General features: G+C 39.3%; 1 protein-coding gene across 1 annotated transcript in view; it reads right to left on the bottom strand.

The window, feature by feature from the left end:
- The window catches only part of OSBPL6 (oxysterol binding protein like 6), a 206,101-nt gene that overhangs the window by 34,719 nt on the left and 154,491 nt on the right, over positions 1–16,891 (bottom strand). Inside the window, exons 11-12 of the mRNA XM_029910556.1 lie at positions 15,348–15,513; positions 4,694–4,824 (exon numbers count right to left, since the gene is read on the bottom strand). Of these exons, the coding sequence (XP_029766416.1) occupies positions 4,694–4,824; positions 15,348–15,513 (297 nt within the window). The remainder of the gene's footprint in view (positions 1–4,693; positions 4,825–15,347; positions 15,514–16,891) is intronic.

The following is a 16,891-nucleotide window of genomic DNA, read 5'->3' as shown; positions in this document are numbered from 1 at the left end:
TTGACAAATCCATGCCATTACTTATCACCTTATTATCTTCTAGGTGTTTGCAAATTGATTGCTTAATTATTTGTTCCATTATCTTGCCAGGTACTGAAGTTAAGCTGATTGGTCTGTAATTCCCTGGGTTGTCCTTTTCTGCCTTTTTATAGATTGGCACTATATTTGCCCTTTTCCAGTCCTCTGGACTCTTACCTGTCTTCCATGACTTTTCAAAGATATCTCCTCAGTCAGCTCCTTGAGTATTCTAGGATGTATTTCATCAGGCCCTGGTGACTTTAAGACATCTAACTTGTCTAACTAATGTTTAACTTGTTCTTTCCCTATTTTAGCCTCTGATCCTACCTCATTTTCACTGGCATTTTAGTTAGATGTCCAATTGCTGCTAAACTTTTTGGTGAAAACTGAAACAAAAAAGTCATTTAGCACTTCTGCCATTTCCACATTTTCTGTTATTGTTTTCCCCTCCTCATTAAGTAACAGGTCTACCCTGTCCTTGGTCTTCCTCTTGCTTCTAATGTATTTGTAGAATGTTTTCTTCTTATCCTTCATGTCTCTAGCTAGTTTAATCTCATTTTGTGCCTTGGCCTTTCTAATTTTGTCCCTACATACTCGTCTTATTTGTTTATATTCATCCTTTGTAATTTGAACTAGTTTCCACTTTTTGTAGGACTCTTTTTTGAGTTTCGGATCATTGACGATCTCCTGGTTAAGTCAGGGTGGTTTCTTGCCATACTTCCTGTCTTTCCTACGCAGTGGGATAGTTTGCTCTTTCTTGTGCCCTTAATAATATCTCTTTGAAAGACTGTGAACTCTCTTGACGTGTTTTTCCCCATAGACTAGCTTCCCAAGGGATCTTACCTACCAACTCGTTCAGTTTGCTTAAGTCTGCCTTCTTGAAATCCATTATCTTTATTGTGCTGTTTTCCCTCCTACCATTCCTTAGAATCATGAATACTACCATTTCATGATCACTTTCACCCAAGCTGCCTTCAACTTTCAAAATCTCAACCAGTTCCTCCTTATTTGTCAAAATCAAGCAGCCTCTCTTCTAGTAGCTTTCTCCACCTTCTGAAATAAAAAATTGTCTCCAATACATTCCAATAACTTGTTGGATAATCTGTGCCCTGCTGTCTTATTTTCCCAACAGATGTCTGGGTAGTTGAAGTCCCCCATCACCATCAAGTCCTGTTGATTTTGTTAGTTGTTTATAAAAAGCCTCATCCACCTCCTCTTCCTGGTTAGGTGATCTGTAGTAGATCCCAACCATGACATCACCCTTGTATTTTACCCCTTTTATCCTTACCCAGAGACTTTCAACAAGTCTGTCTCCTATTTCCATCTCACATGTATAGATTTTTGATATACTGGGCAACACCTCCTCCCTTTTTTCCCTGCCTGTCCTTCCTGAGCAAGCTGTATCCTTCTATACCAATATTCCAATCAAGTCAGTAATATGGGGGGTTATAATTTATTTGGAAAATGTGCATTTAACTGCATAAAGATAGTACAGTTCCTCTTTGGAGCCATTCAATTCTATTGGGTCTAACAGAATATGAATTTTATTACCTTCTTAAAAAACTCTTTTTCCTTCCCTGCATACTGTATCTGATGGAAGGTTGGAGACTTCAGTAGGAGAATGCTAAATTTGACTTCAGCTGCACAAACATACAGCTAGACAAATCAACATGGCTCGTTGTAAATCGTATATATGTGGGAGGGTTTTTTTGTTTTTTTAAACTAGACACATCAGTAACCATCCCCACCCAGACAGATGAAGTCTCTCAGAAAATTAAAACAATGGGATCCCTGAATGAGGGGGATAGCTCTTTCTGCTCATTACCTGGCAGTATTATACCTCCTTCCCTATACCACCTCTCCCCATGCCGTCCTCCATAGGATAGGATCCCTGGGCAAGGGTATCTTGCTCACCCACTCCCTACCCAGAGAGGGGGTGCTCTTTAGTGGTCACTTCAAGAGTCTGTGTGAAGAATAGTCACAGGAATCTGCAGGGGGCTAGATGCCGAAGTAAGAAGGGTCTAGAGAATAACAGTAATTTGTGTTAGCAGTAACTTTCCAATCTTAACTGTTTCCTTACAATAGGATACACATAGGGAGTTCTTCACCCCTTTTCCCTATAACTATGCCTCCTTTTTCTTTCTCACCCTGGTATCTGCACAGCACATGCCCAAACTCCACCATACATTCTATACCCCCGTCCTTTTCACCCTCTCATGCTGAAGGGAAAGACAGGAGAAACATAAACAGTCGCAGGATGCGAGAGGGTATGCCTCCGGGTCGGCAGTACTGAAATGAACGTGTGCATGCAAACACATCTATTCAGATCCAACTGGTATATTTGAATGCATGTGTTCATTTCAAGACACCGTGTGCATTCAAAGCCTCATGAATAAACTAATAACAAAGGAATTCAATTGACTCAAACCCATGGTATTTATTAACTTTTCTTTTTTGTTTGTTTGTTTGTAAGATTCAACCAGCTCTAGGTTAGCCAAAGTGCATACTGCATATAAGTATAGAAATATACATGCACAACAGCGGTGAACTCAAGAAGACTAAAGCACATTATGTACTGCTTCCTCTCATCTCCCAACCCATCCCCAACATGACTCACCAGTTGCCTCAGAGCTGATCTGTACATATCCAGGGACTCATTACTAAGACTAGAACTGGGCATGGAAAAAATCTGCTCTCTTGAGCTTTATTTATAAATATACATGGGATGTGGATAATAAAAAAGTGTAAGTGCGGGAGAGAAACTATGAATGTCAAATTCTTTTTCTTCTGCTTCTTTTAAAATTTATCTGGATTTAGTGTTTGCGACAGCTGCTAGAGTGAGAGGTGTAACGACTGAAGTCCTTCATTTATCAGTAAAACAGGTATTACACTGTTTGAGTTTCCCTATCACATAAACCTGAACTGGAAGTATCACCACTAGGGAAGGGAAATTAGCTCAATTTCCATTTCCTCTCCACTGAGACCATCAACCAGGATTTCCCATTGTCACAATGACTTTTGTTAAGAGGACACCCGGATTCTATGAACTAAAATGAGAGGCCATCAACCCATTTCACAGCAAACAGCTATAAGTCACTACTGATCTGGGTTGGATTTGTATCAGTGACCCAGAAGAGAAATATTCCTTATTAGAGCTGAGCAAATAATTGATTTTTTAGGTAAAGGGCCAAACAAAAAAAAAAAAAAAAAATCTGAAAAAAAAAAATGTGGTTTGTTTAGAACTGAAACTGAATATTTTCCCCTCACCAAAACAAAAATAGATACAATTTCAAAACAAAATGTTGAGTCAAAACAACATTTTGAAACAAAATGGTTCATTTAGAAAATGTCAGCACGAACCATTTTCACTTAAAAAAAAAAAAAAATTCCCCTCCTTTCTTTATTCGGCCAAAACTGTTCACCAAATCCTACCTGAAATGACAAATAGTTTTGATAACCCTGAAATGGCATTTTTCGGCAAATTTACTATGTGCCCAAAAAATTGTACCCTTCTCCTGTCCTGTTATCTTTATATCTACGTAACACTGCAAATCTTATAGTAGAAAGATAACAGTTTAGGAAAGTACATGTAAACTTGGGTAAATTACAGTTTGCATTTAAACTTGCATGTTCTTTGCTATTTCTTACATGCTTAGTGTTCCCCGCTAGTCCATGTTTCTTCAGAGTGAAGGTATTAGAAGAATACCCTAGGCCCTGATTACCCTTGAAAAACTAGGCACTTCTTTCTTGACCCATGAATTCCAGAAGTGGGATTATTTTGCAAGCTGAGGAAGTAAGTCAGACTGAACTGATTTAACGTACACTTTCTTATTCCTGTATTACATAAACTGAACCTGGTTTTCAGATTACATTTTTAGAACTAAGATACTTATTAAAGAGCCTATTATCCTGACTGGCTTTTCCTGAAAGATTTTCAAAAGCACTCAGCATTGGCCAAACTCTGCTCCCACTGAAGTCAATGGTAAAACTCCCTTTGACATCAGTGGGAGCACAATATGGCCAACACTAAGTGCTTTTGGAAATCCCACCTTAAAGTTACACATTCAATATACTGCAATTAAACTTCATTAACATTGGTTTGTGGGAGGCTAGGAATGGCAAGAAATCTAATCCTTGGATTACATGCTCATACATGTAAATTACTCACTTTTTTGCCCATAATCATTTTTGCAATTGGAGTAATGGATTTATGGAATGTATCTGTGAATGTTGGTTCATCAGTTTTAAATTAATGTAGGAAAACTGAATAAAAAAATAACCTTGAATGTGCTATCAGTGGTTTTAAGAAATATATCTAAGATTTTCATATAAAATATTTCATACCTCAGATCTATCTCAGACACGAAACACAATGAACACACACAAGGATATAAGAGACACTTAATCTTTCACATCTACATTTCTCAGTTTTCTTGGGACTCATTCAGATTGCTCCTGCTCTCTAACACATTTGCAACAAAAAGCCAAGGGTAGAGAAGCAGGTTTGAATTTACCACTATCACATTGTGTTATTTAATTTTTAATGAGAAAATATTTGGCTGCAAGATTTGGCGTTTTCCATGTCATCTCTGGAAATGGCAAATACAGTATAGACAACAGGCATTTGGCAAGTCATAGAATTCCACATGTGCTTGAAATCAAAGCAAGGGCATACCTGAGAAAGTGATTGTCTGAGGCGTGTTATTTGTGAATTGTGGCCTGCAATGTCCTGTTCTGAAACCATCTGCTTAAGCTTCTCCTTCTCAATAGCTATGCTGTTAAAGGCAGACTTCAAAAGAGAATGAACTGGGGGAAAGAAAAAACAAATATTTCCTGAGACACAGTACTACACCTTGCTTGTAATCAATAATAAAGGTTGTGACACCTCCCCTCCCACCCCAAATTTACAGAAATAAGAAACTAGGGCCCAAATTTTCAAGAGTTGGTGCCCAAGTAGATTGCACACATGCATCAGCTGAGATTGGCACGCACACACAATGTGAGTGTGCACATATACTTGTCTTACGTGCACATATTGGTGGTTGTGCATATGCAAGTTGGGTATGTGTAAAAGTGCGCATGTTCTTTTGAATATTTGGGCCTAAAGCTATTTTTTTCCCCTTTTGTAAAGCAAATCACCCTGTTCCTTAATTTTTCTCTTCAAACAGTGTAGTATATATGTCAGTTCTGCATTTATGTTCTGCAATGATTTAATACTGCATTAATAAAGAGGATTACTTTGATCTTGAAACAGAACCTTTGATGATCTAACACTGTGGAGGGAAGCAGTGGGTAGTATGTTTTTCCCATTTTATGTATTAGCCAACATTACAGTACACAGAGCCCATACAACGTAAGTTGTGTAAGACTGTTTGCAGCTCATGTGTCACTGCTGCATAAACATCACCGCATGGTGTTACATTGTGATTATTTCAAATCCAATTATTTAAAGCCTTCCTTCAAAACAAACAAACCAACAAAAAGAAACCCATCACTAGGAAAAATAAACACTTCTGATCATTGCTAAATGTGGTTTAGCTGTGCATTCCTTGCTATTAGAAACACCCTGGTGTTTTCCAAAAAACCCTTTAAAATAAAACAATTTCTTTTTCATTAAGTATATGCAACATTTGAAATAATCAGCCCATGTGCTCAGAAATGGAACATTAACGTATGGGAAACTTTTCTGAATAACAGTTTGACAATTTCAACAAAGAAAAGCACAGGGTGAAGGAACATAAACTTTGACCTTTTCCATACCTAAAACGTATGCCGCTATGTTTTTTTCTTTAAAATGCTGTTTCTTTTTTAGAATTATGAAACATTAAGGAATAAAAACCTTTTTTCAAGAAAATTCTGCCTCTCATCCCTTACCTCTCCCCAATTTTTATAGGGTTTTTTAATTATTGCCCCCTAGATTTGCAGTATAGAATCAAAAAATACAAAGTGACTACTGAAACCTTACTAATTAGACATGAATCACTGAAATGATCACTGCTTCCTATTCAAATTCTTGAAGACAGAATAAAATGCAATGCTAACTGCTCCTGTGTGAGCTTAAAAAGCTCCCTTTCCTTCTCTCCATGAAAGTGTTTCCCTTCATTAAACACCTGTACCTCTCCATATTTCTGTAAGTATAGACATTATTATCTCTCTTTAAAATAAATCTTATAGATTTCTAAATGTTTATTCCCATTCAGACAGAAAGCTCTTGATCTTAAATCTTAGCTGTTCATCTCAAATTTTTATGATAAGTCTGAAAAATGTGACCCAAAATGTGGGTGTTACATATGGAAGGCCAAATTCTCTGCCTCATAAATAGAGACAATTCCACTGAATTCAATATTCTCACTTATGTCAACAATAAATTTAATCTGGTATTTATAAATACACTTATTTCATGATCAAATTAAACACAAGTCATTGCATATTAAAACAGAATTGCCTAAAAATGCATGTATTCTCAGTTCAAAATGTACATTTTATATCAGATGCATCAAGTTAATCAATTATGGTCCTTGGTGTGAAAGTACAAAGTTCAGTTGCTTGGGACACATTTTTTGTGTAAAATGAGTTCAACCTATTTCAAGTCTCAAGTCTCCCTCCCTTTCCCTGCACTCCCCCCCCCCCCCCAATGCATTTCAAACATACTCTTCTTTTAGGGGAATAATTCACACACACCTTTGCCTATTGCTGGTCCCATGAGCTTGCCAACACGATAAACCAGCCATCCCCAGACTTAATGATTTATCTAGTAAAATGTTTTCAGTTATGTTGGGGCCCAATCCAATTCCTATTGAAGTCAATGGGAATCTCTGCATTGATCTCAATGGATGCTGGATCAGGCCTTTAATTTAATTGCTTGTGTGACCCTAAGAACTCCCCCAATGCCAACTGGACTTCTCACTGATTCTCATAAGAATATCCTGATCCTGGTAGGTACATTCTGGTTTACCAAAGAATATCATAGAATCACAGAAATTTAGGACTGGAAGGGACCTTGATAGGTCATCTAGTCCAGTCCCCGGCACTGAGGCAGGACCAGGTATTATATAAATCATTCCTGACAGGTGTTCCGCATTGGAGATTTCTAAGAACAGGTTAGATGGAGATTCCACAACCTCCCTATGTAATTTGTTCTAGGGCTTAGCAACACTTACACTTAGGAAGTTTTTCCTAAGGTCTAACATAAATCTCCCTTGCTGTAATTTAAGCCCATTACTTCTCTTCCTGCCCTCAGTAGTTAAGGAGAACAATTTATTACTGTGGCAAGGTGGACTAGGTCTGGAGGCCCCCTGCTGGAGGCCTTGATGCCATGCATCATCCTGTCCCAGAATAGAGCAGTGAGAAGTCCTCCAGGTAGCCTAGAGTGGCTGCAGAAGAACGCCCAATCAGAGGGGCTGCTGGAGCAACAAATAAGGGTCCAGAAGAGCCAGATAAAAGGCAAGCAGCAGAGCAGTGCCTTCAGTTGCTGTGTAGAGCTTGAAGAGTGAAGACTGGGTGACTGACTAGCTGGCTGGCTGGAAGAGCAGCAGTACTGCAGACAGGACTGAAGCCCAGGGAAGGTTGCTGAAGACTGGGTGCCTGGCTGGCGGGAAGAGCAGCAGGACCAGCAGGTCAGTATGTGCAGGCTGAAGCCCAGTGGGACTGAGCACAGAACCTGTGCAGGCCAGCAAGGGTACCGAGATGGGCTCCGCTGGTCTGGTTGAAGACTGAGCCCAGGGAGGCCTGCTGGAACACCACCAGCTGTAGGTACTGAGATGGGCCCTGGCTGGGTGGTTGAAGAAGGCAGTGCCTCTGGGAGAAGCCTTAGAGCTACGGCCTCACACCAGGGTCAAGATAAGAACTTGGACTGTATACCCCGGAAAGGGGGACAGCATATGCGGTTCAGCTGCAGGGCTCAGTCACTGAAGACTCTCCAAGAGAACCATCAGCTGGGGGAGGGGGATACTCACGAGAGGCGGGTGCCACCCCAGTGTAAGAACTAAAACCAAAAGCAGGCTCACATCCAACCAACGGGGGGCTGCCTGTGAGGGGTGGGTGCCGCCCCATGAAAAAGACTAATTGCAGGCATATCAGCCAAAGAAAGGGGGTGCTCACAAGAGGCATGTGCCGACCCGGTCACAATTACCCTCCTTTTTATAACAACTTTTTACATACTTGATGACTGCTATCATGTCCCCCTCCCCTCAGTCTTCTCTTCTCCAGACGAAACAAACCCAATTTTTTTTCAATCTTCCCTCATAGGTCGTGTTTTCTAAACCGTTAATTTTTTTTTGGTTCCTTCTGGACTTTTGCCAATTTGTCCACATCTTTCCCAAAGTGTGGTGCACAGAACTGGCCACAGAACTCCAGCTGAGGCCTGATCAGTGCTGAAGAATTACTTCTCATGTCTTGCTTAGAACACTCCTGCTAATACATCCCAGAATGATATTTGCTTTATTTGCAACGGTATTACATTGTTGACTTATATTTAGTTTGTGATCCTCTATAACCCCCACTACTCCTTTCTCTGCAGTCATTTCCCATTTTGTATTTGTGCAATTGTTTATTCCTTAAGTGTAGTACGTTGCATTTGTCCTTATTGAATTTTATCTTCTTTAGTTCAGACCATTTCTCCAGTTTGCCAAGTTCATTTTAAGATCATGTGAGATCTCAAGTGAAAGCCAGGGTCACGCTGGTCAGTAATATCATTGTGAAATGTATGTACACATACACATTTACTGAAAACATGCTCCTAAGGTCTGTATCAAGGCAGAGTTGGCAAACAGGTTTTCTGTCAGACAAAAGATGGTTATTCACCTGTCTCTCTGGCATGTAAATTAAGCATTGTAAGTTAACACAATGGAGAGTCATTTACAAAGGAAATCAATGCATTATGGAAGGATGTGTGTGAAATTAACTGGGAGGCAGCACACACAAGAATAAGCTACTTGGGTCATCCTGACTCTGAGGTACAGACAATGAACTTCTGGAGATATAAGGAGAAGGTAAGGGTGACATCCCTTGAGCCTGCACCTAGGAAATAACTGGGCAATGCGATTAAATTCATGAAAATGGGATCACAACATACCCTGGTTGGAAACACGGCAAAGGATATTTGGGTGAGATAAACTTCTATAGACAGGTTAGTCTGTTAAGTTTAGTCTCTAGAAATTGTGTTATGATTTTGATTTATATGTAATCTTTGTTTTCATAATCCTTACTCATTATCTCTTGAATCTCAAATCTTTGATAATAAATTTGTTATCTTCACTATAAATATATCTGAGTTCTTTGGCATTACACAAGGAGCTGATCCTGAGTTTAATCATACAAGCTGGTGTGTGCACTGTTCCTTTGTGGACAGCGGATCTGGTATTACTGAGTGTACACAGTAGATAAGGGGCTGGCCAGTACAGGGGGATGGTCCCAGGGGACTGAGGGACCAAGATGTACCTATTGTTAACCTGCAAATCAAACACAGGAGTGGCAGAGTCCAGAGGAGATTGTTTGTTTGGGTGGCTAACAGGCTAGTGGTGTCAGTGAGCTAACACCAAATTAAACTCAAGCAAGTCTTCCTCTTGCTGGAGGCAGTGGGTAACAAAGTGACTCACAAACCACCACAGAAAGGAGTCCAGGAGAGCTGGCTGTATTTTAAAGAAGCCTTACTGAGGGCGCAGGAACAAGCCATCCCGATGTGCAGAAAGAACAGCAAATATGGCAGGTGACCATCTTGGCTTAACAGAGAAATCTTCGGTGAGCTTAAACACAAAAAGGAAGCTTAGAAGAAGTGGAAACTTGGACAGATGACAAGGCAGGAGTATAAAAATATTGCTCAAGCATGCATGGGTGTAATCAGGAAGGCCAAAGCACAATTGGAGTTGCATCTTGCAAGGGATGTGAAGGGTAACAAGAAGGGTTTCTACAAGTATGTTAGCAACAAGAAGGTGGTCAGGGAACTTGTGGGACCCTTACTGAATGGGGGAGGCAACCTAGTGACAGATGATGTGGAAAATGCTGAAGAACTCAATGCTTTTTTTGTCTCGGTCTTCATAGACAAGATCAGTTCACAGACTGCTGCACTGGGCAGCACAGTATGGGGAGAAGGTGAGCAGCCCTCAGTGGTGAAAGAACAGGTTAAGGACTATTTAGAAAAGCTGGACATGCACAAGTCTATGGGGCCAGATCTAATGCATCCGAGGGTGCTGACGGAGTTGGCTGATGAGATTGCAGAGCCATTGGCCATTATCTTTGAAAACTCAGGGCGATCAGGGGAGTCCCGGACAACTGGAAAAAGGCAAATATAGTGCCCATCTTTTAAAAAGGGAAGGAGGAGAATCCGGGGAACTATAGACTGGTCAGCCACACCTCAGTCCCTGGAAAAATCATGGAGCAGGTCCTCAACTAATCCATTTTGAAGCACTTGGAGGAGAGGAAGGTGATCAGGACCAGTCAACATGGATTCACTAAGAGCAAGTCATGCCTGACCAATCTGATTGCCTTCTATGATGAGATAACTTGCTCTGTGGATATGGGGAAAGTGGTGGACGTGATATACCTTGACTTCAGCAAAGCTTTTGATACAGTTTCCCACAGTATTCTTGCCAGCAAGTTAAAGAAGCATGGATTGGATGAATGGAATAGAGCGTGAATAGAAAGCTGGCTAGCTAGTCGGGCTCAACAGGTAGTGATCAATGGCTCAATATCTAGTTGGCAGCTGTTATCAAGCAGAGTGCCCTGGGGTCTGTCCTGGGGCTGGTTTTATCTTCATTAATGATTTGGATGATGGGATGGATTGCACCCTCAGCAAGTTCACAGATGACACTAAGGTGGAGGTAGATACGCTGGAGGGAAGGGATAGGGGCCAGGGTGACCTAGACAAATTGGAGGATTGGGCCAAAAGAACTCTGAGGTTCAACAAGGACAAGTGCAGAGTCCTGCACTTAGGACAGAAGAATCCCATGCACTGCTACCGGCTGGGGACTCACTGGCTAAATGGCAGTTCTTCAGAAGTGGACCTGAGGATTACAGTGGACGAGAAGCTGGATATGAAATCAACAGTGTGCCCTTGTTGCCAAGAAGGCTAATGGCATATTGGGCTGCATTAGTAGGAGCGTTGCCAGCAGATTGAGGGAAGTGATTATTCCCATCTATTTGGCACTGGTGAGGCCACATCTGGAGTACTGAGTCCAGTTTTGAGGCCCTCATTACAGAAAGCATGTGGATAAATTGGAGAGAGTCCAGAGCAGGGCAATGAAAATGATTACGGGGCTGGGGCACATGACTTATGAGGAGAGGCTAAGGGAACTGGGCTTATTTAGTCTGCAGAAGAGAAGAGTAAGGGGGGATTTCATAGCAGCCTTCAACTAGCTGAAGGGGGGTTCCCAGGAGGATGGAGCTAGGATGTTCTCAGTGGTGGCAGATGACAAAACAAGGAGCAATGGTCTCAAGTTGCACTGGGGGAGGTTTAAATTGGATATTAGGAAAAACTATTTCACTAGGAGGGTGGTGAAGCACTGGAATGGGTTACCTAGGGAGGTGGTGGAATCTTAGAGGTTTTTAAGGCCCGGCTTGACAAAGCCCTGACTGGGATGATTTAGATGGGGTTGGTCCTGCTTTGAGCAGGGGGTTGGACTAGATGACCTCTTGAGGTCTCTTACAACCCTAATCTTCTATGATTCCATGAGTCTGTTTTTAATTTTTCCAAATCTCAGGTTTCTTCCAAGTAATACCTGTGCAGCTACCATGATACATAGTGGCATCCCTACAACAATACCATTGACTATCACAGTACTGCCGATCACAAGCAGTCAGAAATCACAAGTCAGCTCTTCAAAAACTATGAGGCCATCTTAAAAATCATGAGATTTTTAAAACAGGCCTTCTGCCTCTCAACATTTAGGGATCATGTTTTCAAGTTTTTCTCCAGTCATAAGGGCCTAGAAACTTACCTCCTCTCTTCTTTTTTTAAATGAAAGCTGGGATTCTCATACAATGAGGTGACTTCAGGAACTGGGGCTTTAAGAAAACTACCAAATATTGTGAGACTTGTGATGAAATCATGAGAGTTGGCAACACTACTTCATATTTTTCAATTTGCCTCCAATTCCCACCCTACAAACTCTGAATCATCTACCTCCACTGCATCAAATCCAGCAGCAACAGCACTCTAAACTCTGCATCACTTGTCAGCACTGTCAAAGCAACTATGGCAGCCTGGCTCTCAATGAATTTCACAGAGGTGTGGGCTGGATTTCAGCATCAACCAGACCACATCTGCTCTTGGGTCACACTTTTGACAGCTGTGGTTAAAATAAATACAAGAAATGTAAAATGTGACTTTAATTGTTTAACAAGCCAACAAAGCCACAAAATGACTCCTGGAATGAGAGAGTTAATGCTCTCGGAGGGTTATTGTATAGCCACATGTTAGTAGCCATCCTTAAATGTTTAATGGTTAAGAATCAGAATCTTTCCCCCAGAGCTTGACCTGTAGTAATTCTTCCCTGTGAATCAGAGTTAAATCATTGTTTCAACATGGTTTTAGGGTTACAGGGGGAGATGTGCCGGCTTTTATTTGAGACATGCAGCCAAGGTCCAGACCACTTGTGATTATGACACTTGTTGCCAGAGTACAGCTGTTAACCCATGTATTCTGATCAAATTTCAAACTAGGTAATTACATTTTGTTTACCTAAATCCCTGCTTTAGTTTCAACATATTTTTTCATTTCGTGTCCTAACCTGTTGTTTAAGATAACTGTAGTCCATCTCGGAGACAAATACATTTCAAAAGGTACTAAATTTTCTTTCCTACTGGTGTTTGTGTCACAGATCAGGAAAATCAATATAGAGGCTGTTGGTTTCATAATGTTGTGTGAGAAATCCTTTAAAGCATTAATATTTCAAGTTTGACATGACTTAAAATTATAAAGTAATCAGGAATATAAGAAGAATTTCTACTTGAATATTAATATGCATTTAGTTAAAGCCATACATTTAATATTATTTTGTTTGTATTCATGTGAGCCCTTACTTTTAGGCGTATTTAAGGGGAACTGCTTGTTTAAAGACATTAAATTGTAAGCAATAGGATCGTTACATTTTATGCTTTACTCCTAGTTAATTCTAGAATAAATGAGACTTCTTATTTAACTATTACCTAAGAGGAAACTCGAGGAACCAAAGGCAGTATCCTCACAATGAGCCCACTGAAGAAGCACTAGTTTGGACTATTTATGGAAGCTATTTTCACTAAAAAACTAATGAAAAATGATAATGCATGACTGTTTAAAGTTCATCTTAAAATACAATACATTAAATCTTGGAACCAGCAAGGAGGCTAGTCAAATGGAAATAACTTCCACTAATATTGGGGGGGGGGGGGGAATTATTCAAACCTACTTGTGTTCTTATATTATATACACACACAAGTTATTATACATAAGCGTGCAAACACACACACACACACACACACACGACTGTAGACATTTTTATGACCCCACTAAAGGAAAAAATATAATTTCAATAGATACGGAAAGTCAACCAAGACACAAGGTGATTGAGATCTTTAGGCATGTTACAAATTACATTAAGCTTTTAAAGAGATTATTATTTAGCTAATTTCCCATTGAATCTATTGTTTCTGGGACATCAGCAAAGTGATATGTCTAGAAGATATACTATAGACTGTGTACCACTAGAGTGATGCAGCCCTGAGGGTACAGATGTCAATAAATACTTGCTACATAGTGTGTAGACAACGGAAAAAGAACATTTCAAAACAAAAATATAGAGTGTACTTATGATCAGAAAAGCGTGTGTAAAGCGGACTTTAGCCAGTTCAGTATTTCTTCCTTCTCAACGGCCTCTTATTTTCTCAGCTTATAACTAAAAGATTTTTTTTCCCCTAACTGCTGGCTCTGCAAATTTTATGTGGGAAATTTTCAAACAAGCACCTTTGTGCTTTTCTCCCATTCTGCCCCTCCCAAAAGCTCCTTGTAAATATCCACAAAACTAACTCTTTATCCTCCTCTGCCAGGAAGCCTATGAAACTTGACAAATCAATAGGCTGCTAATGTGCTGAGACCACAGTCTATCATGCTAACCAATATTGTCTCATTGTTTCCTTGTACCTTCCCCCCGCCCCTCCCCCAATCTAGTTGTAGCCATCTGTTGTCTTTTGTCTTCTACTTAGATTGTAAGCTGTTTGGGGCAGGGACTTTTTTGTTCTATGTTAGTTCAGCACTAGTCCTGGTCTGTGACTGGGGCTCCTAAGTGCTACAATAATATAAATAATAAAATCAGATTATTCTTTCTACTTTATCACCAGTAATAAAGATTCTACCATGAGAACTAAGTAGACACCCTAGAAAAGGTGAGCAAGGCACACTGCAATCCTGCTCATTTTTTCCATAGAGATAAATAGATCTGGTTTTCAAACAAGCTTAATTCATCCCATTCCTGATTTTCATTAAAATGTCTTCAAAAGTGGAATGCCCCCAAAACAGTGATATTTGTTGCTGTCTGAATCTCTAACAAACTGTTCTTTGATGCACTTTGACCATCATTCAATCTTAACCCATTCAGCATTGCGTGTGAACTCTGTAGACAGAGGCAAAAAGCAAAAATAACTAACACTAAAAAACATTGTAAATTATATAGTATTACACAAAAGACAGAAATGGCTACAGTGCATGTATGATAATAGTCACAACAGTATGTGCATTAGTAAGCTATTAGTAAATGGCTTAGGTATGAAATATGAGGCAAGATCTTTCAGCCACCTGAGAAGTGCATCAATTCCTGCACATGCTGGTGTGGCTTATGTATGACTCCTTCATTTTATATTACACTATTTTAAAACCCTTTTTAAAAACCTAAATTTTTAGCCTACAGGCCAGTCATTCATTGGTGATACAGTGTAAAATTTCTGAAATCCATTCTTGTACAAGCAGGACCTTTTATAACTTCCATTGGTGTGTCATGCATAAAGTTGTACAAGATCATTAGAGACAGTGGAATTTCATTTATCCTAGGGGAAAAAAACACTGGTTTCTATAAAAAGGAAAAAATGTGTGCAAATTCAGCCAAGTTTTGCAAGCCCCCATAATGGTTCAGGAGGTTCACAAAATCTCCACTGACATAGGATTCACCTATCCCTATACATGTACTTGATGCATAGAAAATATTTTAAAAAATAAACCTATATGATCTTCATCTGAAACAGATATGGATAAAAGATTCTCATACAATTTATATTTGATCCAGACAAAAGTTCTGACCATGAACAGTGTAAATGTAAAAATAGCAGTTTTTGTAAGATGCAGATTGTACATTTTTAGTTACCTTTCTGTGCCATGAGGCAAAACTCTTCTTGAAGTTTGATGTACTCCATGGAGCATTCCAAGGGGTCAGCTACCTGGCTTGGGGGAGTCTGAAATTCGATGTCTACACAAAGATTGGGGTTGGATGAGTGCAGGCGAACCGGTGACATTGTAGCACTGAAAGGGACCTACAGGGAGATTCAACAACGAAAATAGCTACTGTATAGGACTGTATCCACCTTCCACGGAATACATCGAATAAAAATATCACACACAGAACAAAACACAATAGTTTCACTGTGAGAGACTTAAAAAATTATGAGAATATGTATCTTTTGGTGTCTCAAATTTCAGTAGTTGTACAAAATTCGCCAGGTCTCTTAAAATCCTTCAGTGAAACATAGACAAGTGATGGGGGCGGGGGGTGCACTTTAGCTCTGACTATAGCATTTACACTAACATAGCATTTCATAAGATTTGGCAGAGCGCTGCAAAATTAAACCATTAATGTTGCTTTACATTCTGACCTTTGGTACTCTATAAAGAAGATTTGGTGGTCACAATACCAACATTTTAAATGTATTAGTTTCTCCATCAACCTGGAAATATGGCTAAATATTCCTGCAGAGAATATTATTTGCAGACTTTGAAGAGTGTTGGTAAACCCTGAGATTATTATTCAGTTCACTGAAATTCACTTTATAATTCATCTGCAGATCATACAATATAGACAATCACGTAGGCTCTTTTTGTATATGAAAGCTCTTTTTAACAAAAAAACAAAAAGCACAACTACTATAAAATTAGTAAAAGAGATATTGTACCAAGTTATATTAAGTGTCAAACAGAACAAATAAGCTTCTTTTAGTTTATTATATATTTCCACTTTTCTTTCTCCCTCTGTATTTTTGCACATATAGTAAATGTGTATATATATACACACACATATATAATGTGTTTGTGTATTTTATCTACAATGTAGAGATATGTAACATTTATGTATTATATAGTTGCATATATAATGCATATGAAATTCTGTATATACACATATATAGAGAATACTTTATTTACATTGTATTACATTATATACACACACATTTATTTATATATATATATATAACATCTGACTCCTGGAGCCCAATTTTCAAACTTGAGTGTCAAAGTTAAGGCATTCAGAATCATATTTTGGCACTAGATAAGAGTTAAACACTTAAATATCTATTTTAGGCATTCAAGCACCAATTAGATTCCTTAAAATGCAGAAGCTGAAAACCGACATTCTAGAGTGTAATTTATGTATCCAAATATGAAAAATGGGCCCAAAATACAGATTGTTTTCTGAAACTTCCTACAGAGCAGCAGGCAATATAAAAAGTCATATTACTATAGACTTTATCAACAGATTAGTTAAACTACCATGAACACTAGCGATGGAGCCTTAGTTTGTTAACTTGATTAGCTGACTGGGTTGGAGAATAGCTTTTTTGATCTTTTCAGGGAACTGTGCCCAATCACTATACATTATATGTTTCTGACTTCCTGGTGGAATCCTCCAACTCCTCTTAG

This window comes from Terrapene carolina, unplaced genomic scaffold, assembly GCF_002925995.2.
Source record: "Terrapene carolina triunguis isolate 2854851 unplaced genomic scaffold, T_m_triunguis-2.0 Scaffold62, whole genome shotgun sequence".
Classification (NCBI taxonomy): domain Eukaryota; kingdom Metazoa; phylum Chordata; order Testudines; family Emydidae; genus Terrapene; species Terrapene triunguis.
The sequence above is the reverse complement of the archived record's forward strand: the minus strand, read 5'-3'. Positions and strand labels throughout refer to the sequence as shown.